Source organism: Sceloporus occidentalis, unplaced genomic scaffold (genome assembly GCF_023333645.1).
Source record: "Sceloporus occidentalis isolate IW3139 unplaced genomic scaffold, rSceOcc1.0.p SCAF_3, whole genome shotgun sequence".
In the NCBI taxonomy this organism is placed as follows: Eukaryota; Metazoa; Chordata; class Lepidosauria; order Squamata; family Phrynosomatidae; genus Sceloporus; species Sceloporus occidentalis.
In genome coordinates this window covers 241,323,173-241,349,345 of record NW_028316983.1, presented here as the reverse complement: position 1 = coordinate 241,349,345, position 26,173 = coordinate 241,323,173, and the positions used below count along the sequence as shown (strand labels likewise).

General features: G+C 38.0%; 1 protein-coding gene across 4 annotated transcripts in view; it reads left to right on the top strand.

The window, feature by feature from the left end:
• LOC149317671 (protein FAM135B-like) overlaps positions 1–26,173 on the top strand; it is a 190,782-nt gene that overhangs the window by 60,836 nt on the left and 103,773 nt on the right. For all 4 annotated transcript variants that reach the window (XM_089518010.1, XM_089518013.1, XM_089518011.1 and 1 more), the window contains exon 2: positions 7,678–7,773. In XM_089518010.1, the coding sequence (XP_089374136.1) occupies positions 7,697–7,773 (77 nt within the window). In that variant the 5' untranslated portion in view covers positions 7,678–7,696. The remainder of the gene's footprint in view (positions 1–7,677; positions 7,774–26,173) is intronic.

Below are 26,173 nucleotides of genomic sequence, written 5' to 3'. Positions count from 1 at the left end.
AAACACATCAAAACATATGTAAACACCATTTATTCAACAGACTTATTGAAATTGGGAATATCAATAAGATTTAAGCCTAAAAGTCCTGTTAAATTGGACCAAAGATTCATCCAACCTGTTTCCAATGCTTTGCACAAGTTGAAGGGAAAAGCAATAACACTCCCTTTCATTTATCCCTGGCATTTAGGATTTTGTAGCACACAACCACTGAATATGAAGGTTTAGTTTCAGTCTCTCAGTGGCTATAAACCAAAATCATATACTGTGAAGGCAATGGCCCATTTTATGCACCATAGAATCATAGAATCATAGAATCATAGAATCATAGAGTTGGAAGAGACCACTAGGGCCATCCAGTCCAACCCCCTGCCATGCAGGAAATCCAATTCAAAGCATCCCTGACAGATGGCCATCCAGCCTCTGTTTAAAGACCTCCATGGAAGGAGACTCTATCACCCTCCGAGGGAGTGCATTCCACTGCCGAACAGCCCTTACTGTCAGGAAGTTCCTCCTAATGTTCAGGTGGAATCTCTTTTCCTGTAGCTTGCATCCATTGTTCCGGGTCCTGTTCTCTGGAGCAGCAGAGAACAAGCTTGCTCCCTCTTCAATATGACATCCTTTTAAATATTTAAACAGGGCTATCATATAACCTCTTAACCTTCTTTTCTCCAGGCTAAACATCCCCAGCTCCCTAAGTCGTTCCTCATAGGGCATGGTTTCCAGACTGGTTTCCCCTGACATGGACAATAATAAAAATAATAAAATAATTAAAAAATGATTTCTATCCTGCTTTTCTGTTAACAACAATCAAAGCAGCTTACAGTAAAACCAATTCAATATACAATACATAGTAACGTATATCACAACCCCAACTCCCCCCTAAAACAAGATTAAACACATTAATTTAAAATTAATCTTTTAAACTCACTAGCAATAACAATAATGATAATAATAAGTTTACAAAAATTTTGAGTGAGTATAAAGTGTAATATGTGACGGGAGGGGAATTGATTTTGTTTGGCTGTAAAGAGACCTGGTAGCACCTTTGAGGCTAACTAAGAGAAAGACATTGTAGCATAAGCTTTCATAGACTTGGTCTAAGGAGATTACTACACATGGATTTAAAACTGTGATTATAGTATTAAGAGCCAGTGTGGCACGGTGGTTTGAACATTGGACTACAACTCTGGAGACCTCGGTTTGATTTCCTGCTTGGCCATGAAACCCACTGGCTGGCGTTGGGAAAGTCATATGCTCTCAGCCTCAGGGGAAGGCAATAGCAAACATCCTCAGAACAAATCTTCCCACAAAAACCCCATGACAGGTTTGCCTTAGGGTCTCCATTAGTCAGAAATAACTTTAAGAGACACAACAACAAATGGCACTAGAGCTCTCTGACAGAGAAGCCTAAATATTCCATGAAACTACAAATCCCAGAATTCCATGGTATGGAGCCATGGCAGTTAAAGCAATATCAAACTGCATTAATTCTGCAGTGTAGATGCAGGCCAAAGGCTGACTGGCTTTTACGATGGATTTCAGGGACATTTGCAGGCAGGACAATAATGCCACAATCATAATTGAGAATATAATGCAGTTATGATGCCCTAACTCTAACACAGGGCATCATAACTAAGAGGATGCCAGCCTGATCAATGATATTACTATTATCGTCATCATTGTCATCCTCCTCCTCATTTTTTTCCTTTCCAACTCAGTTCAGTTTTTCAAACACTTTATTGTAAGCAAGCTCATCTTAGCTTATGAGTCACTGTTGCCCTTTATTTCAGAGTCTGCTTATTATTTTGGTCCTCTAAATCTGACTTCATTGATTTCTGAGCTACCGGCACACAGTGCTAGAAAGAGGGAGAGAGAGAAAAGAAGGAAGAGAGGGAGAACAGACGAAGAAAGAGAGAGGACAGAGGAAAATGTCATTTCTCCAGGACTGTATTTCGTAATCATAATGGAGGCATGGGGAGGAGGTGTTTTTAGCAATTCTATTTTTCCACCAAAGATCAAATTCCATCCTCCTTGGAATCCAAATGTACGATGAAGACTTGTGTTGTTTCCTAAGAAGGCAGCAAATATTATTTTTTTTCCCTCCTTTTGAATCATTGCCTCATATAATGGGGTGCTTTGTTTTACTTCCGTGTCCCTGATTTTTTTTCCCATCCTTTTTTGGATGAATTTGGTGATGGAAACAGACAAGTGTGACTGAAATAACACTGCTTTTTATTATTTTTGCTTCAGGCTTGCTCCACAATGCTGAGCAGACTGAATAGCAGTCAGGTTGGTAAACAGGGTTGCTGCATGTTGCTGTATGGGGCTTTTCAGAGGGTAAATGTAAGCTACGCACTGCTCATTTGGTTCTCTGATCATCTTGTGTTTTGGTGGGTTCCTTTGCCATGTCCACTCAAGCCAAGAGTACAGGTAAGCTCTGGTGAAACATTTTGCATTGATCATGCTGTGAGGTGAAGTGACAACTTTGGAGTAAATTTGAGGCAACTTGGTGGCAAAAGGGAGTTGAATCCCATCTGATGATTTAGGAGCATGGATTCAGGAAAAGGTGAAACGCATTGGCCTGTTGTGTTGGCTGTCAGTTGACAAATACAAACACAGAAATCTCCATAGAAGTGATATGCATTATTGCAAATGGTGAGAGGCAGCTCTTTCATTAAATAGAGGGAGGCAGTTGCAGAGTTGAGGTGTCCTGAATGGGTAGCGCATTATTAGACTTTTGTGTTGTTGTTATTGTTGCCAGGCCTGAGTGGGGGGAGTTGGTTGTTAACTAACCTCAAGTTATGTGGTTATGGTGACCCTATGGATGGGAGACCTCCAATCCCCTTGTCCTCAACTACTCTGCTCAGGACCTGCAGTCTTAGGCCATGGTCTCTCTGATTGAATCCAACCATCTCTTCTTTCTGTTGCCTTCTACCTTTCCCAGCATTATGATCTTTTCTAGTGATTCATGCCTTCTCATGATGTACCCAAAATATGACAGCCTCTTGGCTTCCCAGGAGAGTTTGGGCTTGATCTATTCTAGGACCCATTTATTTGTTGTCTTGGCAAGCCACAGTATCATCAGAGCTCTTTTCCAGCACCATGTTTCAAAAGAGTTGGTTTTCTCTCTATCCTTTTCCTTCACTGGTCAGCATTCACATTCATATGTGGTGATGGGGAATACAGTGTCTTGGATAATCCTTACTTTATTTCTGCAGTGCGGATGCAGCCCTAGAGTGGTTCAGATTTATATCTTTACACTATAAGATCTTGGCCAGTTCTTTCATAGTGGCCCTTGTAATTTCCAATCTTCTTTTAATTCCTTGACTGTAGTCACCATACCGATTAATGTGTGATTCAAGGTATGGGAACTCTTTGACTATTTCAATTTTCTCATTACTTAGGATGAATTTTTGTAGCTCTTTTGTGGCCATTGTTTTTGTTTTCTTGATGTTCAACATTAAGCCTACCTTGGCACTTTCCTCCTTGACCTTCTTTAGTAATTGCCCCAGGTCCTTGTTGGTTCCTCTAGCAGTATTGTGTCATCTGCATATCTTGGGTTATTAATGTTCCTTCCTCTTATCTTCATTCTTCCTCCCTCTGAGTCTAAGCCTGCTGTGTGTATGATATTTTCTGCATACAAATTGTATAAATAAGATGATAGTATGCAGTCTTACCTGACCCCTTTGCAATTTCTGCCTTACATGCCCAAACACCCTGACTGTCTAGAGGTGCTATGCACCTTGAATTGGATGAGTGCTTCTGTGGGTAGATAGGTACCATTTGCTGCTCATCCCAAGGAAACAAAATATCTTGGGCCAGAATCAGCCCTGAGTATTATTAATTTCTGTGAATGTGTGAGGATGGGTATAGCCATTGCTGGCAGGTGGGAAACAAACCATTCTCCATCCTTCAAAAAGAAAGGCTGATGCTCTCCTTGCTATCACTCTGCAGGCAGGTAAAGATGTTTGGGTTTCAATAGGCCTTTGAAGACCGATTGCGCAGGAGGAACAAACCTTGCATAATATGTTATATTGTCTATTGGTCATTTTCTTTCTATTGATTATGTTTTTAACTGATGTTAATTTTATGGCTACTTTAATTATATTTTAATATTTGTATGAGGTCAACTTTTAGCTGTGTTTGTTTTAATTGTTCCAAGCCACTTTGGGTCTTTATGTAGGAAAAAGGTGGGAAACACACACACACACACACACACACACACACACACACACAAATATATAGATATCCTCTAATCTATATGCAAAATGCAAGCCGCCAGTGTGGTGTAGTGGTTTGAGTGTTGGATTATAACTCTGGAGACCAGGCCTGGCCATGTAAATGCACTGGGTGACCTTGGGCAAGTTGCACTCTCTCAGCCGTAGAGGATGGCAATGGCAAACTCCCACTGAAGAAACTTGTGAAGAAAACCCTCATGATAGGGCCACCTTACGTTTGCTGTAAGTTGGAAATGACTTGAAGGCACACAACAACAACAACAACAACAACAACAACAACAACTGATCCCCTCCTCCTACTGCAGTCAGTGATTCTTGCCCTCATTTTACCTCAAAATGGCTCTGACAGTCACTGACATGTGCTTCCACACTTTCCATGCCTTATAAATAGGGTTGCAAAATAAGCTACCAGCTTCTTTCTATCAGTTAGTCTCAAAGGTGCGACAAGATACCTTTGCATACTACAGATCCCCTCCTGCATACTGGGTTTGCAGAAGGCAATGGCATTTAGGGCCAGGACCAGCTAGTTATATATGTGATTACTCACTTACACAGGAAACTTACCTCATGAGTTGAGTATCAGAAAACAATAAACTGTGAGACAGTTCCAAATTCTGTCAATCCCATCTACCAAGGTGCCTAGCTATATATGATGTTTCTGTATACTGAACCATAAAACAAGCATTTGTGCTTGATTCATAGCCACTTAAAATAGGTACTTTTACATGAATTTCAACATCCTTTTTGTACCAAGAAAGTTATGTCCACATTTGGAAAAACATGAAAAGCAATGGATAAGTGAATTCTTGTTACCCTAAATGTAGAGCCTCCATGGATGGACATAGTCTGTGTTGAATTGGTTTGGGGAAATACTCACCTTGGCCAAGAAAGAGAGGGAAACAGTTATTCTGAAGGATCCAATACCAGCTATACTAATACTTGCTATGAAGCCCCAGTCAAGGTGAGCTATGCATCTTTTTTTTATTAAGAAGCATAGTTCCAATCCACATTGCAGAAATAATCCAGTCTGAGACCTCTTTAACTGCTCAGTGCTAGGGAATCCTGGGAACTGTAGTTTGTTGTGGCACCAGAGCTCTGACAGAGAAGGCTAAATGTCTCACAGAACTAGTGTTCCAGGAATTCCCTAGCACTGAGCCAGGACAGTTAAAGTGATCTCAAATTGGATTATTTCTGCACTGTGTTTTGGATTGTAGAAAGTAGCATACACACAGAGAATACAACATGAAGAGCTAACTAAATATAGAGACTTAAGATGGGATAGCTGAGACTTAGAGTTGGATGAGGCAATAATTGCCTGTTCATGAAGACAAAGGTCCACGGAAAGCCGGGAAATAAAAGAAGCAAACTGAGACACTTGGAATTACATCCTTCAAAGAGGTGAAGGACTCAGACCAGGGTCTGAGGATGACAGTCAAAGTGGATGTGGGAAGATTGACTGCCATGACTGTAACACAGAAAGGTTCTGTTTGGGGGGCTCATATTTCTGCCATGCCATCCACTCTAAATTGTCAAGGTTCCATGGGAAACCAAATGTTTGAGTTGGAATCTGGAAAGGTTTCCCAAATAAAACAATTGTTTTGATATCCGGAAGATGAGAGGGATTGATTGAGATTGATTATACTTGATGGATTTTACAACTCAGAGACAGGATCTAGATAGTCCACAGAAACTGGTAATAAGAGGCGGAGTTTAGAGAAACAAACAAAGAAAGAAAAAGAGTTGCAAAGGGGGTCTTTGGTCTACTTTGATATGGCAAAACTCATCCTTTGGCTTGTCAGTGTTTGTCTTAGGTCCCAATTTTGGAAGAAAGGTGACGTGTATTATTATTATTATTATTATTATTAAGACTATTGCTATTGTTGGCTGCACCTACACTGCAGAATTAATGCAATTTGACACCACTGTAACTGCCCTGGCTCCATGCTACAAAATCCTGGGATTTGAACTTTGTTGTGTTACTAGAACTCTCTGACGCAGAAGACTAAATATTTTGCAAAATTACAGATTACAGAATTGCACAGCATTGAGACGTAGTTAAAACAATGTCAAACTGCATTATTTCCACAGTACAGATGCCACCATTATTTGTTACTCGCCTCTCCATCTGGATTTAGGCAAGGAGCAATAGATTGCAATACAGCAACAGATGAACACATAGCACCAGTTGAAAGTGCATAACATCAGTTAAAAGCGCATACATGTTAAAGAAAACAATTGATTCATACTTTAAAGCTCATAATTTAAAAAGCTTCTGAACAGGCTTGCTAAAAGAGGCTAGCATTTAATGCTGTTTTAAATTCAGGCAGTGTATCGAGCTTTTTTATCTTTTGATTCCACCATCTTCACAGGTACATCTAGATAACAGATAGATAATAAAAGCTATACTGTCAAACAAGGGTGAGGAAAATGTAGCCCATGGGTCACATGGACCTCAACCAATATTTTCAGTCTCTAAAGCTCCCCAGAAACTTTCAAAAGCCCACAGTTCTCCATATATTTTTTGGAAAGAAAAATGAATGACAAATTGAACCTGGTATCCTAATGTCCTAGTCCAATGCTCAAACTACGCTGTCTCTCATAGCAGCATCTAAAGTGAGAGAAGACACTAAGAAGAGAGAAGACACTTTCAAGATATTTTTTTTAAAATAGGTTCCCTGAAGAGTTGGCTGGTTGTTTTTAGAAACAGAACTGACAGACAAGAACATTGGTCTGTTTCTGCAAATGAGTTCTTATAAATTTGAGGTGCTAAAACCAAAATTTTTGTCACTGGATAATTCAGTGCTTGGAAATAATTTGTTACAATTGACAGAAAATAGTTTAAAATGTGTTAGTTTCATTCTTAAACGCCAGCATTGCTTTTAAGTAGTGATGAATGTTTCATGTTGTCGCTTCTGTTATTATTATTAATTTGCTTTCAAAGACATAGCCCTGTTAGTCTGGAAAATCAGTATGCAAAGGGATCTTGTAGCACTTTTGAGACTAACTGAAAGAAAAAAGCTAGTAGCTTATTTTGCAACACTCTTTATACGGTAGACTTGAGACTATTTCCACCCTACATATCTGAGAAAGTAGGCTGAAGTCTACAGAAACTAAAGCTCATGCTACCGCCTTCTTTCATTCATAGTCTCAAGTTGCTACAAGATGATATTATTTTGCTTGACTGCTTTCAGTAATTCTTACACGTTTTTTAAAATAATAATCAAACCAGCAACACATTTGAAGTCATGGTTCATGTAATGAAGTGTGTTTTTTTTTTAAATGAATTTCTCCCAACAGATAATCATTAGTAAATTGATTGGCTTTAATGAGTTAATATGTTAGCATTTATATGAATGTTTGTAGCTCTGTAGCAAATCTGCTCTTCCAAAATCCATCTTTCCCATCTGCTCATATTCTCCCTCTTTCACCCGCCCTTTAGGTGATGACCTGAAGACATTATGTCGGAGGTCCAGGGAACGGTTGACTTTTCTGTGGAACTGCACAAATTCCATAATGTGGATCTCTTCCAGAGAGGGTAAATCAATATATTTATATAAAGTTAATGAATAAGAAAGGCAGAAGAATACCTTGAATTGTATCAGACTTACCTGCTTAGAAGAAGGATCATTCCATTTAGTTCTCATCATTAAAAAGTTTAATTGTTGTTATTGCATTAAATGTATCTAAACTGGTACCATCTAGTAGGAATATTCAGAAATACTCCAAAAGATTTTTAAAATTGTTCTGTTAGTGTTGGGAAACCCAATGAGGAGAATCCTGTACTGAGGCTGCATCTACACTGTAGAAATAATGCAGTTTGACACCACTTTAACTGCCATGGTTCCATCCTAAAGAATCTTGGGAGTTGTAGTTTTGTGAGGCACCATCATTATTTGGCAGTAAAAGCTAAGCCCTTGTAAAACTACAGATTCCAGGATTCCATAGGGCAGAGATACAACACTTAATGTGGTGTCAAACGGTATGGTTTCCACAGTGTGAAGGTACCTTGAGACAAATCTTTGCAGTTTGGGACTCCTGTGCGAAGTCCACATGGTTCTGAGAAGTGTGTATGTATGGACAACAGACAGCATTTTCTTTTGTTTTCATGCAGAAATATTTTCTGTGCAGAGAACACTGTTTTATGCACAAAAAATCATGCACTATTTGCTGTTGCAAATGAATATCAGATTTTATTGCCCATATTTTACTTCTCTTTGCCCCTGATTCCCACGAGGCCAAGAAGGGAAATGGGCTCTGCCTGCATTGATACCCTCTAGGCCATCTTAACTGACAAAAGAAATAATATCTGAGACAGAATGAGGGCCTGCGACTCTAACACTGTCAGTTGTCTCTTTCTGTATGATTTTAAACTTCTTTGATTGATGAAGAAACCAGTGAAGTTTTGAAAGCTGGTGTGATTTATTCTGTGCTTTTTATATGCCTGCATTTTATGCTTCTTTTAGTGAAAGTTTTTCATATCTGTTGTGACACTGTGCCTTCAACAGTTTTTATTGATAGCTTATATATATATATATATATATATATATATATATATATATATATTGCTAGCTACCCCCAAAGTTCTGATCTGACTGGTGTTCTTTGAAATTATTAATATGCAAATGGGGAAGAAAACCCAAAAGTTCACTGATGTAATAATCTGCCTTATATCAATCACTTCTCATTGATCCATTTAGTTCAGTACTTTCTGGAGACACTAGTGACTGAATCTGGTACTTCTACATGGAATGCATGTATTCTAACTCTCAGGGGCATCAACCAAAGGAGGAGGTGACATCATTGCACCCCCAAATCTGCCTAAACACTGTAGCATTGGCCTGCATCCCTTTAAAATGCTGCAGCTTGGCAGAAGCGATAGTGTGAATGGGGCAAGGTTCACTGGGGAGAGAAAGAAGAGGCATACATTAAAAATAAATAAATAAAATTGTGTGTGTGTGTGTGTGTGTGTGTGTGTGTGTGTGTGTGAGAATATATTTTCTTTTCAAATTTTCTTAAAAAGACAGCACATATTACCAAATGTTCACTTTAACCCCATGAAATTGTATCCAGCTGTAGCTGTGTTGGTCATATAACAAAGTACAATATCATCCAAAATCTACAACACAGTAATGCCTTTCTTGGGCCAAGCAAAATTCACGTTATACATGTCAGAAGCTTTGGAAGCTCCACTGGATTGTACATCAGCCAAAAGTGCATCATTTTGAATACCTTTGCCTGATGAAGCAGCCAGTGGAGCCTGACAGTGTATAATGTGCATTATGGTTGGCACAAAGATGGTTTCACTGTTTGGTGGATTATGAATGACACATGAAACTATGTAAATACATGTAAATACATTTAAGCTGTGTGTGTGGTATTGTAATTCAAAGGTTTAATTTTAATTTTGCTAGTTGTTTATGTTGCAACTCTTGACATTAAGTTCAGTGATATATGAAAATTATGATTTATGTGTACAAAATTATGATTTGTTAGTATAAAAAATATTACTAAGGTTTATGTGTGCTATGTTATGAGAAGGGGTCTGTTCAGGGTGACACCATGACTTACTGCACTGGGTGATGTCAATCCTAGTGACGCCACCGCTGCCACTAAACCAGACCCTTGCCTCAAAACAGCAGTATTTGAAGGACAAACTAAGCAGGTTTTTAAGCAGCTTTTTAGGCTTAGCTGCAGGAGCACTTTGAGCTCTGATTTTTCTCACTCAATTTGTCCATATGTGGGTCAATACCACTTGTGTCATGGTAGACAGATGGTTCAGTAGAATAAATGAACAAACAAATGGTTGTTTGGCACCAAGCAGAATGTAGGTGGAGACTCCCTTATCCAAAATACATGGGATGAGAAATCTTTTGGTTTTTTTTTTATTTTGGTAGGATTTTGGAATACCTGTATATGCATAAATGCGGTAGAATAAATGAATAAATGAATTATAATCTGGCCTTAAGCATAATACAGGTTGAGATTCCCTTATCCAAAATATGTGGGACGAGAAATGTTTTGAATTTCAGATTTTTGGGGGATTTTGGAATACCTGTATCTGCATATACGTACATAATGAGATATCATGGAGATGGGACCCAAGACTAAACACAAAATTCCTTTATGGTTCATATATACCTTACATACATAGCCTGAAGCTAATTTTATACAATATTTTTATATTATTATTATTATTATTATTATTATTATTATTATGCTTTATTTATATAGCACTGTAGATTTACACAGTGCTGTACATACAAACAATAAAATGGATAAAATAAACCTGTCCATGGTGTACAATCTAAGAAAAAATAGCATAATACATATAAATAATACATAACAATACAGGAAAGGGTTTGATAAAGTAAATCAGGCAATAAATCAAAAATGTCAGATAACAAATAATAGTCATACAATGCCTGGGAATGCTTCTCTGAACAGAATGGTCATCAACTCATTTTTAAAACTGGTTAAAGAAGTGATGACACGTGCAAGTGAGAAGGGACGAATCTGGGACGGGGCAGTGAAAATCCTAGGCTGAGATAGCAGACCTTGACTATCAGAAAGGAGGTCATGAGTGGGAAGGTGAGGAGAAAGAAGGTTTGATAAATAAGGAGGGGCCAGACCATGCAGGGCTTTAAAAATCAACAATAGAAGCTTATACTGAATACAGAAAGGGAGTGGGAGCCAAGGAAGGGATGATAATAAAGGAGAGATATGCTCAGAGCAGTGGGAGGATGTAGTAATGCGCGCAGTTGAATGCTGGACAGAAATTAAAGGACGGAGGTGAGAAAGAGGAAGCTCTGCCAGATGGATGTTACAGAATCATTTTGTCCAGGAAACAAAGTTTGTTGACCATGAACCACCAAAAAGCAAAAGTGTCACTATGGCACGGTACATACCGCCCCTAAAAGGTGGGCTGGGGGCACCCAGTTTTCTTCTGGAGGGATGCTGCAGCAGCCAAACTGTGCGGTGTTTCTGTAGACGAAAAGGAATGTGGAAAAAACACCATCACCAGTGCCCCATTGGCACACTGTGACACATCCATGACAGAAGAGTGGCACCCAGAGGTGTAGATGCAGTGCCATGCTTGTGTCATGCACGTTTACCCAATGTGGATGGCGCTGCATAAAGATGGTGCCGTCCATATGTGGTAGAGTTCTGGAGCATGCGGATGCTCCGTGCTCGAGTACCCTAGAATTTGCCCCAGGCCACCACAAACTGGTGGTCTGTACTGGGTCTATGTCAGGTACCCATGGAAAAAGTTTTGATTTTTAGATATTTTGGATTTAGAATTCCAGATAAAGGATTTTTTTTAAAAAAAACAAAACAGTTTGTACTGTTTTGTACAAACAGAAACCCAGTACAAAATGAGTTGTTCAAATAGAGAAATCAGGGCCATTCACACTGACACTATCTTCCACTTTAACTGCCATGGGGGCATCCTATGGAATCCTAGGGTTTGTAGTATGGTAAGGCACTAGTGGTATCTGGCTGGGAATTGTAAACGCCCCCTCTCCTAAACTGTGAACCCCAAGAATTCATAGAAAGGAACTGTGGTAGTCAGAGTGGAATCATAGGAGATATCTGCATGGGCAAAAGAGGCTGTGTATTCTCTGGCCTCATGTCGTCCTGTTTGGATGAAGCAGGCCAAAATCCCAGGGCCAGAATTGGACTGGATACTGGCAGACTGGACACAAATCCAGTGGATCTGGCCTGGTCCTGATGTTAACAGCCCTTAACATGGGTCAATTTGAGCATAATTCTCTGGAAACTTCACATCACACCCTGGCTGTTTAGATGCCTCAATTGCTCCCTTGCATATCTGCTAGTGATTTGACATGAAAACACGGTTCCTGGCTGCACCCACATAACCAGGTGCCCCATTTTTCATCAGATGCAGAGACGGGTTTGTTTAGTAGCAGAAATGCAGGGCGAAGAAAAGGAGTACATGGCGGTAGTGGGTCCCCAGGTCAGCCTAGGAACTGATTTGGGTTAGCACCTGTGTCAGGCTTTCCTGGTCTGTCTACTCAGGAGCCCTGATGGCACAGTGGTTAAATGCCTGTACTGCAGCCACTCACTCACAAACCACAAGGTTCTGAGTTCAATACCAGCCAAGGGCTCTGGGTCGACTCAGGCTGGCATCATTCTGTAGATCACTAAAATGAGTACCCAGCTTGTTGGGGGCAATGAGCCTATACTTTGTAAAACACATAGTACATTGGTAAGTGGTAGACAAATGTACAGTACTTGCTCTTGCTCTTGCTCTTGCTCTTGCTCAGGAGAAAAGAACTAAAATTGCATACTGTGAATGGCGAAAACCCACTGCTATTTAGTGCCAGTTAAGACTCTGTTGGCTCCTTCTGTCACATAATGCCCATAGACTCTGAGCTGCAGAATTGCCATGTGTTTGAAAGGTAAATCTTCACCTAGTACATGCACACATGCAAAATAAATAATTTCTAGTTTTCTCTCCACTGAGGGAGAAATATGGAGGTGAATCCTTCACTATTTCATCCTTGCATACAAAAGAGAATAATTATTCCAGATTTATTTCTCCATGCTTCAGTGGGCAGGAAATATTTCTCTGCAGTTTTCTCCTTGTATTCAAACATCCTGAAGTGTTCTGGAGGAATTATAGTGTGGAGAAAAAAATGTGTGCTGGGGGGATTACCTGTAGGAGAGGTTTCTGGTGGAGGAAAACCCTGTATTCTGTGCAGAAAACATGGGTTTTTGTGCAAAATCCACCACAAAAAACCACACGTCTTTCTTCACATTATAATTTTTCCACATTACTTTGGGATATTCAAACATCGAGAAAAAATACTCTCACTGTTCTGTTAGTCTTTTCAGGGGCATTTCCTGGATATCAATATCTATATCTATATCATATATATATATATGGAGAGAGAGAGAGAGAGAGAGAGAGAGAGCAGTATTATCTAAGGTGATTGGTAATTATTTTATTTTTATTTTTTTTACATTTTAAATTTTATTATTAAAAATATAGAAAAACATCCATATACAAATGGTAACCTTTCACATATAATAACATTAAAACGTACATACACATTTACAAAAAAAAATACAACGCTACTGTGCTGTAGTAGCAATAACATAAACTGCCTTATGGATTGTATTTACTAAATATTCCTCACTACTTCCAAGATAAAATCTCATACCTTCCTCTGACGCTTTATATCATTTCCCATATCATATAGTAAGCTTTTTTACAAACATGCTTCCGGATTGCCTAAGAAAAATAATATGTCATTTCATACACATTTTAATAAAAAGTTTAACTCGAGACTATCTATATTATTGCGAGCTTATAATCGGGTAAATAGTACATCTTTGTCAATTAAAGTTATACTCTTATATCCCCTGCAGCTTGATATTATATCTGTTACTTATAGCAGAGAAAAAAGGGATAGGGAGAGTAAGGGGATTGTGTGAATTTCCCTATTTCCATTTCTCATTCTTGTTTTGTTTTCTTTTTTTCTCTATATTTTGTTACACATAACCAGTCCTCTTCAATTTTTTCTTTTGTTCTTCCTCTCATCAAAGCTGTTAATGTGTCCATCTCCATAGCGTCGTAAAGATTTGAGAGCCAATCTTCTAACTCAGGTATCACTGGATTCTTCCATAATTTAGCAAAAATGGTCCTTGCTGTTGTTACCATATACAAAATGATGCGTTTAAATCTCTTCTCTATTACAGGATTTGGGTCTGGGATCATATTTAACAAAAATAGGCATGGGTCTAATGGAAGGTTATGATCTAGAATCTCACACATTGCTTGATGGATTCTTTTCCAAAATCTTTCCGCTTCCTTGCACGTCCACCACATATGTAGGAAATCTGCATCTTTTTGTTACATTTCCAACAAGCTGCATCTTGTTTTTTATATACCAAGTTGATCTTGTGCGGGGATATGTACCATCGGTGTAGCATTTTTAGGAAGTTCTCTTTATAATTCTGGCAAAGTGTGAAATTATTAGAGATCAAACAAGTTTTCTCCCATTTTTCCAATTCTATGACTTTCCCTAAATCCAGCGACCATTTTATCATGGTATGTTTGACCGTTTCATTTTCTAGCTCTCTCCTTTTTAATAATCTATAGTATCTGGATATGTGTTTCGTTTTTTAATCAAATATAATTTCATCTAATTCATTATGTTCCACACTTATTCCGATGTTCTTGATGTCTAATTTAATTCGCTCTGTCATTTGTCTATATGTGAACCAATCATTTACTATTTTTTCATCTTGCAATTGTTCCAATGATTTTAATTTGATATCTTTTCCTCCTTCTAATATCGCTTTATAGGTTATGTAGTTGTTTTCCTGGTTTGTTTTTGTTCTTTGCCAAAAGGCTTCTTGAGGTGATACCCATGATGGTAGCTTGTTATAGAAGATATCTCTGATTTTTAACCATGAATTTAACAATGAGTTTCTCATGAAATGGTGGGAGAAGTCAGTATTCCCTTTCTGCTTTCCGTACCAAAGGAAGGCATGAAATCCATATCTTAATTTGACACTTTCTAAGCATAGTAATCTTCTATTCTCTAATTTAATCCAGTCCTCTATCCAAGATAAACAAGATGCAAGGAAATATAATCTTAAATTCGGTAGGGCACAACCTCCCTTCATGGGATCATCCGTTAGAATTTTCCAACTTATTCTTGCCTTTTTGCCGGACCACAAAAATTTGGAAAGTTCTCTTTGCCACTCCTCAAAAAAACACAAATGTGAGACGATCGGCAAGTTTTGGAAAAGAAACATAAATCTTGGTAGGACATTCATTTTAATAACAGCTACTTTGCCAAGGAAAGAAAGTTGTAATTTACTCCACTTTCCTAGATGATTCCGTATTTCTTTCCAAGTTCTCAAATAATTGTTGTGAAAAAGATCTATGTTCCTTTTGGTTAAATTTATTCCCAGGTATCTTACTTCTTTTTGGACTTTATATCCTGATAGTTCTATAAGTTCTTTGTCCTCTTTCTTAGTTAAATTTTTGGTCAACATTGCTGTCTTTTCTTGGTTTATTTTAAAGCCTGAGACTCTTCCATATTCGATCAAAATCTCTTCTACACGTTTTATTGATGTCTTAGGATCTTCTAGATAAAGAATTATATCGTCCGTGAAGGCTCTTAACTTAAAATAGTATTCCTTAATTTTGACTCCCCTTATTAACTGATCGTTTCTTATTTTGGTGTTTAAGATTTCTAATGCTATTATGAACAGTAAGGGTGAAAGAGGACACCCCTGCCTTGTTCCCCTTTCAATGTTGATATTGGGAGTTCTTTCTTCGTTGACGATTATTTGAGCTTTTTGGTCTCCGTAAATATTCTCGATCCTATTTAAGAAACTTTCTCCCATGTTCATTCTTTTAATGGTCTCCAGCAAAAAGTGCCAATTTACTCGGTCAATTGCCTTCTCCGCATCTAATAGAACCATAGCCATTTTTTTTCTCATTGTGGTGTTCAAAATATTCAATGATGTCAATCGTCGTTCTGATGTTATCCTTTAGGAGTCTTCTAGGTAGAAAGCCACTCTGACCTTCATGTATTATTCTACCTAGAATCCCTTTTAGTCTCTCTGCTATAATGGAGGAAAATATTTTGTAATCAACATTAAGCAAAGAGATCGGTCTATACTACTTGACATCTTTTTTATTTTTATTTTCTTTTGGTATCAGGGAGATGTAGGCAAATTTCCATGAGTCAGGGATCCCATAAACTTTAATTTCATTCAGAGTCTCTTTTAAGGGTTCTACTAAAACTTCTTGCGTTTGTTTATAATAATCAGAGGGGAAACCATCTGGACCGGGTGCTTTATTAGGTTTCAATCTTTGTATTGCTGTCATGATCTCTCTATTAGTAAAAGGTTGGTTCAATTTAAGTTTTTCTTCCTCATCCAATTTTGAAATTTCTTGTTTATCTAAATAGCTACATATTTCTTTTTTGTCCTGTTCCTTATCCAAGTTTTCTTTATATAAAGTTTCAAAAAATTCTCTGAATGCATTTAAGATGTTCCCCTGATCAGTTAGTCTTTTCCCTTTATACATTAATTCTGTCGTGATCTTTCTTCCGTGATAGTCCTTTAATTTGCTAGCTAGAAGTTTACCAGTCTTGTTGCCTAATTCGAAGTGTTTCTGTCTAACTTTCTTTAATTTTCTTTCTATTTCTTTCAATGTTATTACCTTTAGTTGGTGTTGCAGCTCTTCCACTTGATGTTTAAGTGCTATATCTCCTGTCCTTTTCCATTCAACCTCTTTAATTTTTAGTTCATCCATTAATGATTTCTCTTCTTGTTTCTCTTTCTTTCTAAGTTCTGTTTGAATTTTTATAAGTATACCTCTGATTACAACTTTCCCTGCATCCCAGATAATCTTGTTCGTCATTCCTTCCGTTTTATTTTCCTTAAAATATAATTTTAAGGCTTCTTTGATTTTGTCTTTGATCTTTTCATTTTTTAACAGGTTGTTTTGTAATCTCCAATTATACTCCACCTTTTTTTCTTTTAACTCCAAACATATAAGGTTGTGGTCCAATATTCTTTTTTGGAGGATTTCCATGTCTTGGATCTGAGGTATTAAATTTTTCGATGCAAAGAATAAATCGATGCGTGAGAAAGAATTGTGGCTTTCCTAGAAGAAAGTGAAACCATTTTCTACTTTATGTTTGAGTCTCCACACATCTTCTAGATTATTATCTTGTTTCAGTTCAAAGAAGGAGACTGGCAGTTTCCCCTGGTTTGGTCTTATTTTCTTTCCCGTATTAGATTTTCTGTCTATTGTGGGATCAGGGACTGCATTGAAATCCCCAAGTAGTATAATATTAGAGTAGTTGGTATCTTTTATATGTTTGTTGATCTCTGCAAAGTATTTTTCTTGATTTTCAGAGGGGGCATAGATTCCTATCGCCAATATTGTCACATTTTTAAGCATGATTTCGACAGCAATATATAAACCTTCGTTATCTTTAAATATCTCCTTAGTTTAGTATTTTTTTGTTAACAAAGATGGATACCCCCTTTTTTCTTTTATCTGATAATGAAGAGAAACAATGACCCAATTTAGGGTTTCTATGAATCTCTCTTCCTCTTTCTTGATCTTAATTTCTTGGAGACATATGATGTCGCTTCTATGTTTTTCTAGGTGATGAAATATAATACTTCTCTTATATTTGGAATTAATTCCTTTCACGTTCCAAGAAGTTATTTTAATAGGCATCCTGTTTATGTAGATAAATAAAAATATACATTTGAACTTCCTTCCTCAAGTGAACTTCTTTCACTTTTTTTCCACCCCTTCCTCCCCTTGATTAATTATCTTTATTTATTTGTCCTGTGAAATGCGATTTAAAAAAAGAGAGATGTTCTTGTTCTACTTTAATTAATTTGTTAATTTGCTTCTGAATCAGTTTAAATAATATGGGGAGATATGTCAAGTCTCCAAGTCAAACAGAAGATTGTGTTCTTTCAAAGGCAAAACTGTCTCTTCTCTTGATTGTTCTTGGGGAGTTAGCTTGTCTATTAGTTCTCCTTCCTCTGGATCTGTGTTGTTTTCATCTTTCTCATCATTCTTTTTCCCTTTGTTATGTCTCGGTCTCCATTCTCTTAATTGTGTTGTTTTTTCTTTACTTCTATCCTCCTTCTCTCTAAATTCTCTTCTTAGTTTCCTTTCCATGTCCCGCGCTTTCTCCTCGTTGTCTATTTTATATCTTTTTTGGTTGTAGTAAAATGACAGCCCTTCAATGCACTCCCATCTGTAGTTGATATTGAGATGTTTGAGAAGTTGAGTTAAGGTTTTGTATTTAAGTCTCGCAGCCAGGATTTGAGGTGGCAGATCTTTAAATATTTTTATTTCCTGACCTTCCACTATAAATTTTTCTTTGAAATTCTTTTGTATTATCCGATCTCTTGTTTTTGTCCTTACTAAACAAATCACAATATCCCGAGGAATTTTCTTTTCTCGTGCTTGAATCGAGTTCACACGGAATAATTTGTCTATTTCCAGATCCATCATTTCTACCAATATTCCCATATATTTGGCAAGATCTGATATTAATCTTTCCATAAGATTTTCATTACTCTTTTCAGGAAGTCCTCGGATTTTGATGCATCTGTCTCGGTATCAGAGTTCATTATTCCATTCAGTGATTTGTTGTTGCTCCTGTTTCTTTAGAATTTCACTTGATGTATTTTCTAAATCACCCGTTCTTTCTTTTATTTTTTTCTACCTCTTTTTGGGTGATTTTTATGTCTGACGTCATCTTTTCCATTTTCTTTCCAAAATTGTCCAATTCTTTTTTAAAGTCTTTTCTAATTTCCTCTCTCATCTCTTTAATTTCTCCTCTAATTTCCTGGTTTGCTCCTCTTAAATCCTCTTTCATTTCCTGATGCAATTCTCTCATCTCTTGTCTGATCTTCCCTACTTCTTCAATTAAATGCATTATTGGGTCTGTGATCTTTATTGTACCCTCCGAAGATCCTCTTCTTTGTGTTTGTATTTGAGTTTGAATTAAGGTTTTTTTATTGGTTGCCATTTTTTCTTGCTCTTCCAGCTGTTTGATAGGCGCCCACCAATCCCCAAAAAGTAAAGTAGAATAAAGAATGTTCAAGAGTATATGCAAGAGGAGAAAAAAAGAAATTCGATTATTGTAATATTTTTATAAACCATAATCAATCCTTTTTTTGATCTCTCCTTTCTGGAGTTTTCCACCTTTTAAACTGACTTGGCTATAAACCAAATAAGGCACACTATATAGTATCTTACAATATATCGCAGCATCAATCAAGAAAAATTACTTCTTTGGTCTCAGTTAGTATTATTAAGATTGAAGCATAGTCTCTATATCTTCTCTATTATAAATTCCTTTCTAGAATTGCAAAACACATCCAAACATACCTAAACCTTAGCATTTTTCCATATTTCTAGAAATCTTATATTTAGTTTGGTTTTCCCTTTAAGTATAGTACAAGTTAAGATTTAGATATTGTAACTTTTGTATATTATAACATATAGCAAGGGTAATCCCAGTATTTCCAATAGTATAAAATAGCTCTTCTTCAGCAACAATATATCCAATTATTTAGTTAGGTCTGAAATTGTCAAGTTAGATATTTCCTTAACACCCTTCAATAATCTTATTACAGTTTCTTTACAATTTCCTCCTTACTTTCTCTCTCCTTTGTTTGGAGTTTCTGGTTTCCATCCAAGAGTATCAAACTTCTTTCCCAAAACAACAGGGTAGAGAGCAAAGTAAAATCCCTTCAAAAACTGTCCTTTTCTGTTCTTATTGGTTCCTGTCTTCTGTTTACTATGGGTTGTCACAAACAAACTTATCCCAAAGGCGTTGTCTGCGTTAGTGTGGCGCCGTAGTAGACGTTTCTTCTACTTTCTTAGAAGGTTTCTTAGGTTTCCCCCACACATTATTTTGGAAGACAGTCTCTATGTTTATTATTATTATTATTATTATTATTATTATTGCTGTAGTTGTTAAACTTGCTCTTTCTTCCGTTTGTTATCTCTTACGTGGTTACACACCCTCTCTCCTTCTCTCCCCTTCTTTCCCACTTTATACTCACTATCCCTTTAGTTTCTTCCTCCTTTTTGACTCACAACCTTTAGGTCTTTAAATTTCACAGTCTTTGAGTCTTTTTCGAGTCAGTCTGGATTTGTAGTTTCCGTGTTCTTTTACGACAGTCTTCTGCTTTACTGCTTTACTGTATTTCTTTACTTCAATTCCTTTGCTTTACCCCCTTCCTTCACTTCCGTCTCTATGTTTCGTCGCTCCCCTCTCTCTGGAAGCCACCGCCGGCTGGAAGCAAGGGGAAATCTCCTTCACCAAGGTAGAGAAGTTATCTCTTCCATCTCTTTGAGATACTCTTGCTGTAAAGCTTAATATAAGCAGGGGCGTTTCTGGTCTCAGGCACACCCGAGCAACAACAGTGGGAGGCTTCAGTTTTGCAGTCCCCTTGGGAGCGCTGCCTCGGAGTCAAACCTCCATGGTAAGACCCCGGGAATCCGCGTCTTCCTCCAGGGGACCCCCAGCAAACCACTAAGTCAACCCCTCGTCTCAGAGGTGGTTAAGGATGGGTTGAAGTAAGTCCCGTTCCTCCAAGAACCACTGTTGTAGGAAGGTTGGTCACGGAGCTCTTGGACCTGCATCCTCCTTCAGCACCTCCCTGCCCAGAAGTCCCTGATTGGTAATTATTTTGTGCAGTAATATATGTGTTTTTTTTCCTTCACAAAAGCATACCTTTTTGCTCAGAAGACATGTTTTCACTGCAGGAAACTGTTTTCTGCATAAAGTGCAGTTTTCTGTGTGAAAATGTATGTTTTTAAGCATTAAAAAAGTACATCGATTTCTGCATAGACTAATTCCCTAGAGGACCTCAGGATTTGTATAAATTATCCAAAAAATCTTGCTCATGGAGTTTGAAGCATTGACAAAAACTCAGCCTTCCACCCTTTGTAGATTAGGAAAATGAGTACCCAGCTTGTTGGGGGCAATTGGCTTACAGATTGTAAACTGCTTAGAGAGTGCTGAGTTCACTGGTAAAGAAATGTAAATGCTGTTGCTAAATGCCATTTCCCTCCTCCCAATGTAACTTGTGCCTGAGTTTCCTTCTACCATACCCACCAGTGGTGACAAAGTAGTATAATGAATCAGTCGGATAGCACCAAGGCAAAAACTGAATAGTCCACATAAACACCCAATGTGGGGGAAAACCTCAAGGAATGGAAATATAATAAGTCTAAGTATCTCATTATACTACAGATGCCAGGATTCCATAGAATAGAGTCATAGAGATTAGAGTAGAATTGAAGTGCTGTAACTGTGCAATATGAATATCTTGGTCCTCTCTAGAGATGTGAAGAACTAGAAAAAAATGGGGATAAAACCAGGAAAAAATTGGGAGGGGAACAGAACACAATTTGCAAAAAATGAAAAAAAGAAGAATATCAATTATGGAATGTTTTATTTTTGCATGATTTGTGCAAAACAAAGCAAAACCTGTATTTTTCCAAATTTTTTTCCCGGGCCATCACATCTCTATTTCCCTCACACTGTTATTGTTGAACTATGGATTTTGGATTTTGCAGTCTAGTTTTAAAAAATGCTCATTTAAAGCAAAAACTAATAGAACAATGTCCAGTAAAAGGCTCTTCACATCTATTCAAAACTAAGAACTACTGAGTTCAATGGGACTTTTGCCCAGGCAAGCGGATAGAGAGATGTGCAGTTTGATTATCACAATGCAATCTTGCAAAATATAAAATGAGATAAACTTTTGTTGGAAGAATTTTTGGGAATATGGAAGGGGTGGAAGTCATGCAGCCAGCAGAATGTTATTGGACTGCAACTCCCAGCAGCCCTTATTGGCATAGCCAATGCTGTGGAATGCTAGGAATTACAGTTGGAGGGTCACTTAATTCGAACTTGTGATTTACAGCCCTCAATAACCAGACAATGAAATTGAAAATGGTGGGGTGGATGAATTTATTATCCTGGATTTTTTAGAAGAAAGTATAGAGCTGTTTACTAAATTGTAAAGGTCAACCATACATAGTGCAATTTTTGAAATGAAGACAAATCTGAAGCCTTTGTCTTTACATCCGAATTCATTCCATCGTATGTGATTTAATGACAGGTGACAGTTGAGCTTCTGCCAAAATGAGCTTGAAGCTTCTGACAGTCTTTAATAAACTGTGAAACAAAGTTATCCAGATTTGTGAGGGATCAATTAATTGATCTGTCTGCTGGTGTCACATGCCTTCATTCACTTGCCCTTTGTTCTCATGCCTTTCAGTATTTATTTACAATTTGGTGTGTGCTATTTTTATAAATATGTAAAGGGCTAACAGAGGCTACCAGGTTCAGAGTGGAAAAATAATAATTGAAAGACAAAAGAGAAAAAGAGAAGAAGCTCTTCAAAATTGAATTACGAATTTTCGGAGTCTGTAGATTAAATTTTGGTCTTTGGTTTGTGAAAAATGCACTGGATTGGGGTTGTGACAATTACATACTGCAGCCCCAATCTGGCCTTTCTGTGGTGCAAAAAGGAGCCACAAAATCAGCTCCTTTTTTGCACCATGGAAAGGGTGGTATAGCCACCATGGGCGCAGCTTTTTGGTGCTCTTTTGGTGTTGCATCATCTGGACACAGTGCCAGAGCAGCGCTGTGATGCTGCCCACCATGTGGTGGGGTACAAGGCATTATGCTGGCATGGGGGCAGAGTCGGGGTGTGCATCATGCAGATGTCACAACCTCACTCTGTCCCCATACTGACCTTTCATGATGGTCTGTACAAACCCTTAATTGCCATGGGCAAAGAAGCTACTTTTGCAAAGTCTTTTTAGGCCAGGACATTCCCCTTTTTCCTCATTCTCTGTCTAACTGAAAGGTTTTAGCATCAGTATTGGTAGCATGGCAAAGGAGGACTGGAGAAAGACAGATTTAGATTTTGAGTGACAGATTGTATCACCATGTCTACAGTAAACAGTGCAATGAAGCTTAAGGTGGGGAATAAGTAGGATTTTACTCAAGCCAATCCTATTGTAGTTGTTTGGGTCTGCCTACAACAGGTAAGGTCAACAGCTGTTCCCTCCAGAATCCCTCAGCCAGAATCTATAAAATGGAAAGGAGGAAGAACAGATAAGCCTGCTGTGCTAGCTCCCCTACAGTATTTTTATAAAGAGTATAGTCCTATATGTTTGACCACCAAAAATACTCAAGAAAAGTATGTTAGTGGGGGGGAGAGAGTTCATGAATGCATATTTGTTTGTTTGTTTATTTATTTTTGTTGATGGGGGAGCTTTTAAGTGCTTTCTACAGAGCTGAAAATGTTTTTGCTAACTTATGCAATATAAACTTTTGTTGTTGTTAGCTGCCTCGTATCATTTCCACGGATGAGGCATCTCCAAGAATCCCTATATGCCACTGCCCTGCCCAGATCCTGCAAGCCCTTGCCCACAATCCCCCTGATTGAGTCTATCCATCTAGTTTGTGGTCTTCCTCTCTTTCTTCTACCCTCTACCTTTCCTAGCATTATTGCTTTTTCTACTGATCTCATTATGGGCCAAAGTACGATAGTCTCAAATTGATCATCTTCACTTTCAAGGAGAGCCCTGGTCTGATCTGTTCAACAACCCATTTGTTTGTCTTCTTGGCTCTCCATGGTATCCACATTTCAAATGAGTTGATTTTCTTTCTGTCTGCTTCCTTCACTATCCAGCTCTTGCATCCATACATGGTAAGTGGGAATACAATGGCCTGAACAATTCTGACTTTAGTGCTCAGTTGTATGTCTTTGGTCTTCAGTATCTTTTCCAGTTCTTTCATAACTGCCCTTCCCATTCCTAGTCTTCTTCTTATTTCTTGACTGCAGTCTCCATTCTGGTCACTGTGTGATCCTAGATATGGGAATTCTTTAACTATTTCAGTTTCCTCATCACCTAGATTGAATTTGTGTATTTCTTCTGTGGTCATTATTTTTATTTTCTTTGGCCCCATACAGACAGGCCAAAATAAAGCTGCTTCAGGTCACTTTGGAGGTATGTTGTTTCAATGACGCATGCATCCTAAGAGTCCGGAAGCTGCGCCAAAGCTGTGCTGTAGTCCAGTCCTTGGGACTGGATCATGGTTTTGGTGCAACTTCTGGACTCTTAGGACGCATGCATCATTGAAACAGCATACCTCCAAAGTGACCCGAAGCAGGTTTATTTTGGCCTGTCTGTATGGGGCCTTTATGTTCAGCATCAGACCTGCCTTTGCACTTTCATCTTTGACCTTCCTTATTAAGTGTTCCAATTCCTGAATGTCTTCTGCTAATATTATGGTGTTGTCTGCATATCTTAGGTTGTTAATGTTGCTTCCTCCTATCGTTACTTCTCCTTTTTCTTATTATGTTTTCAGCATATAAGTTAAACAAGATGATAGGATGCAGCCTTGCCTGATCCTTTTGCCTACTGTGTTTCACCAAATTCTGTTCTGATGGTGGCCTCTTGTCCTTGATGCAGATTCCTCATCAGGACTATCAGATGTAGTGGCACATGCATGTCTTTGAATGCATTTCATAGCTTTTCATGATCTATACAATCAAATGCATTGCTGTAGTCTATGAAACACGTTGATTCTTTTTTGGAATTATTTGGTGCACTCCATTAGCCATGACATGTTTGCATTGTGGTCCCTAGTGCCCCATTTTTTTCTGATCCTGCTTTCACCTCTGGAATTTCTCTCTCCATGTATGGTTGGAGTCTATGCAGCAGAATTTTAAGCATTAATTTGCTCACATGTCATATTAGTGCTATTGTCCTATAGTTGCTGCAGTCTTTTATATCTCCTTTCTTATGTGGTATGTATGGTATGTACATCAAGAGTTTCCAGTCTATTGGCCACCACTTTGTTTTCCATATTTGCTTTTCATATTTGTTGGCATATTTCAGTGAGCACTAAAGTTGCATCTGTGTTTAGGCACTGTAGCACTTCAACTGGGATATCATCTGTTCCTGCTGATTTATTTCCTTTATTGTGGATTTCACTTCATTTCTTAGAATTTGGGGTTCATCTTCATATGACTCCTCATTCCCAATATCACATGTTACTTCATCTGAAAGTTTGCTCTTTTTGTTTTGTAGGAACCTATCTATATTTCCTCCATGTTATTTCTACCCTTACCAAAGTTGCTGTTCAAGAAATAATTCTCAGGAAATCATTTACTTTGTTCATTGATGTACAAGTACAGAGTTCTCTGGCTGAGAATTCTAAATAACTCTCCCTAAACTGTAAATCCCAGGATATTGCCATAGCAGTTAAAGGGAGATCATGGTACTATGATCATGTAATGAAAAGGGTCCCTGGTTTACATCACTCAGGTCTGGTTGTGAGACATATACAGGTCAGCCCTTCAACAGAGGTGCATTGCTACAGAGTCCAAGGGTACATCTACATGGTAGAAATAATACAGCTTAACATCACTTTAACTGCCATGGCACCATCCTAAAGAATCCTGGGATTTTTAGTTTTGTGAGGCACCAGAGAAGGCTACAGACCTTGTAAAACTACAAATCTGAAGATTCTATAGTATGGAACTACAGCACTAAACATGGTGTCAAATTGAATTATTTCTACAGTGTTGGTGCATCCCAAGTGAATCATTGAGGCAGCTACTCTTGCATCGTCTGTCTGAGATAACCAGCATATTCTGCATAAAGGGAAGGCTAGCCCAGTCCCAAAGCCTGAGAAAGAGAGAACTGGAGGTACCTTGGACTTTTTAAAATCAGATAAAAAATTGTATTTGCAAAATTTCTCAATGGTCTCACTGAACTATGTTCTTCCTATCCCCACCTCCAGTTCATTTTCAGTAGAATCTCTCTGAGAATTTAAAGATTCTGCATAAGAAACACTGTAGGGGGGAGAAGCATTTTGATAATACTAGTCAAGTTTTTCAAAGGGTTTTTGGGCCTTTCTTTCTTTCTTTCTTTCTTTCTTTCTTTCTTTCCTCACCTTTGTCTTAACTGTACAGTATTCTAGACTGGAAACCTTGGCACTTTAATTACTTAAAGTGCTGGCTGCAAAGACAGCAGATGATTAAATGCAAGTCACTCCTTTCATCAGTCTAACCCATTTTGTTTTTTTTAAAAAAGATATATCCATTAATCTGTGGGTAAGATGGATGTCTTCATTTCTTGGCAGTATAATCGTATCCCCCCACCCCAACTCCCCAGTAGCAAAATCTTGCAAAATGAATAGCTTGTAATAGAGCAGCACAATCATTTGGCTGTGCACAAGGCATTTTATGATGATGTCCTCAAACAAGCAAGATGTTGGCTTCTAATGGAAATGAAAATGTAACTACTGAGGGAGATAGCTACTGTCAGACTGCAAGAACAATTGCCATTACTTGGGCATGGAAAT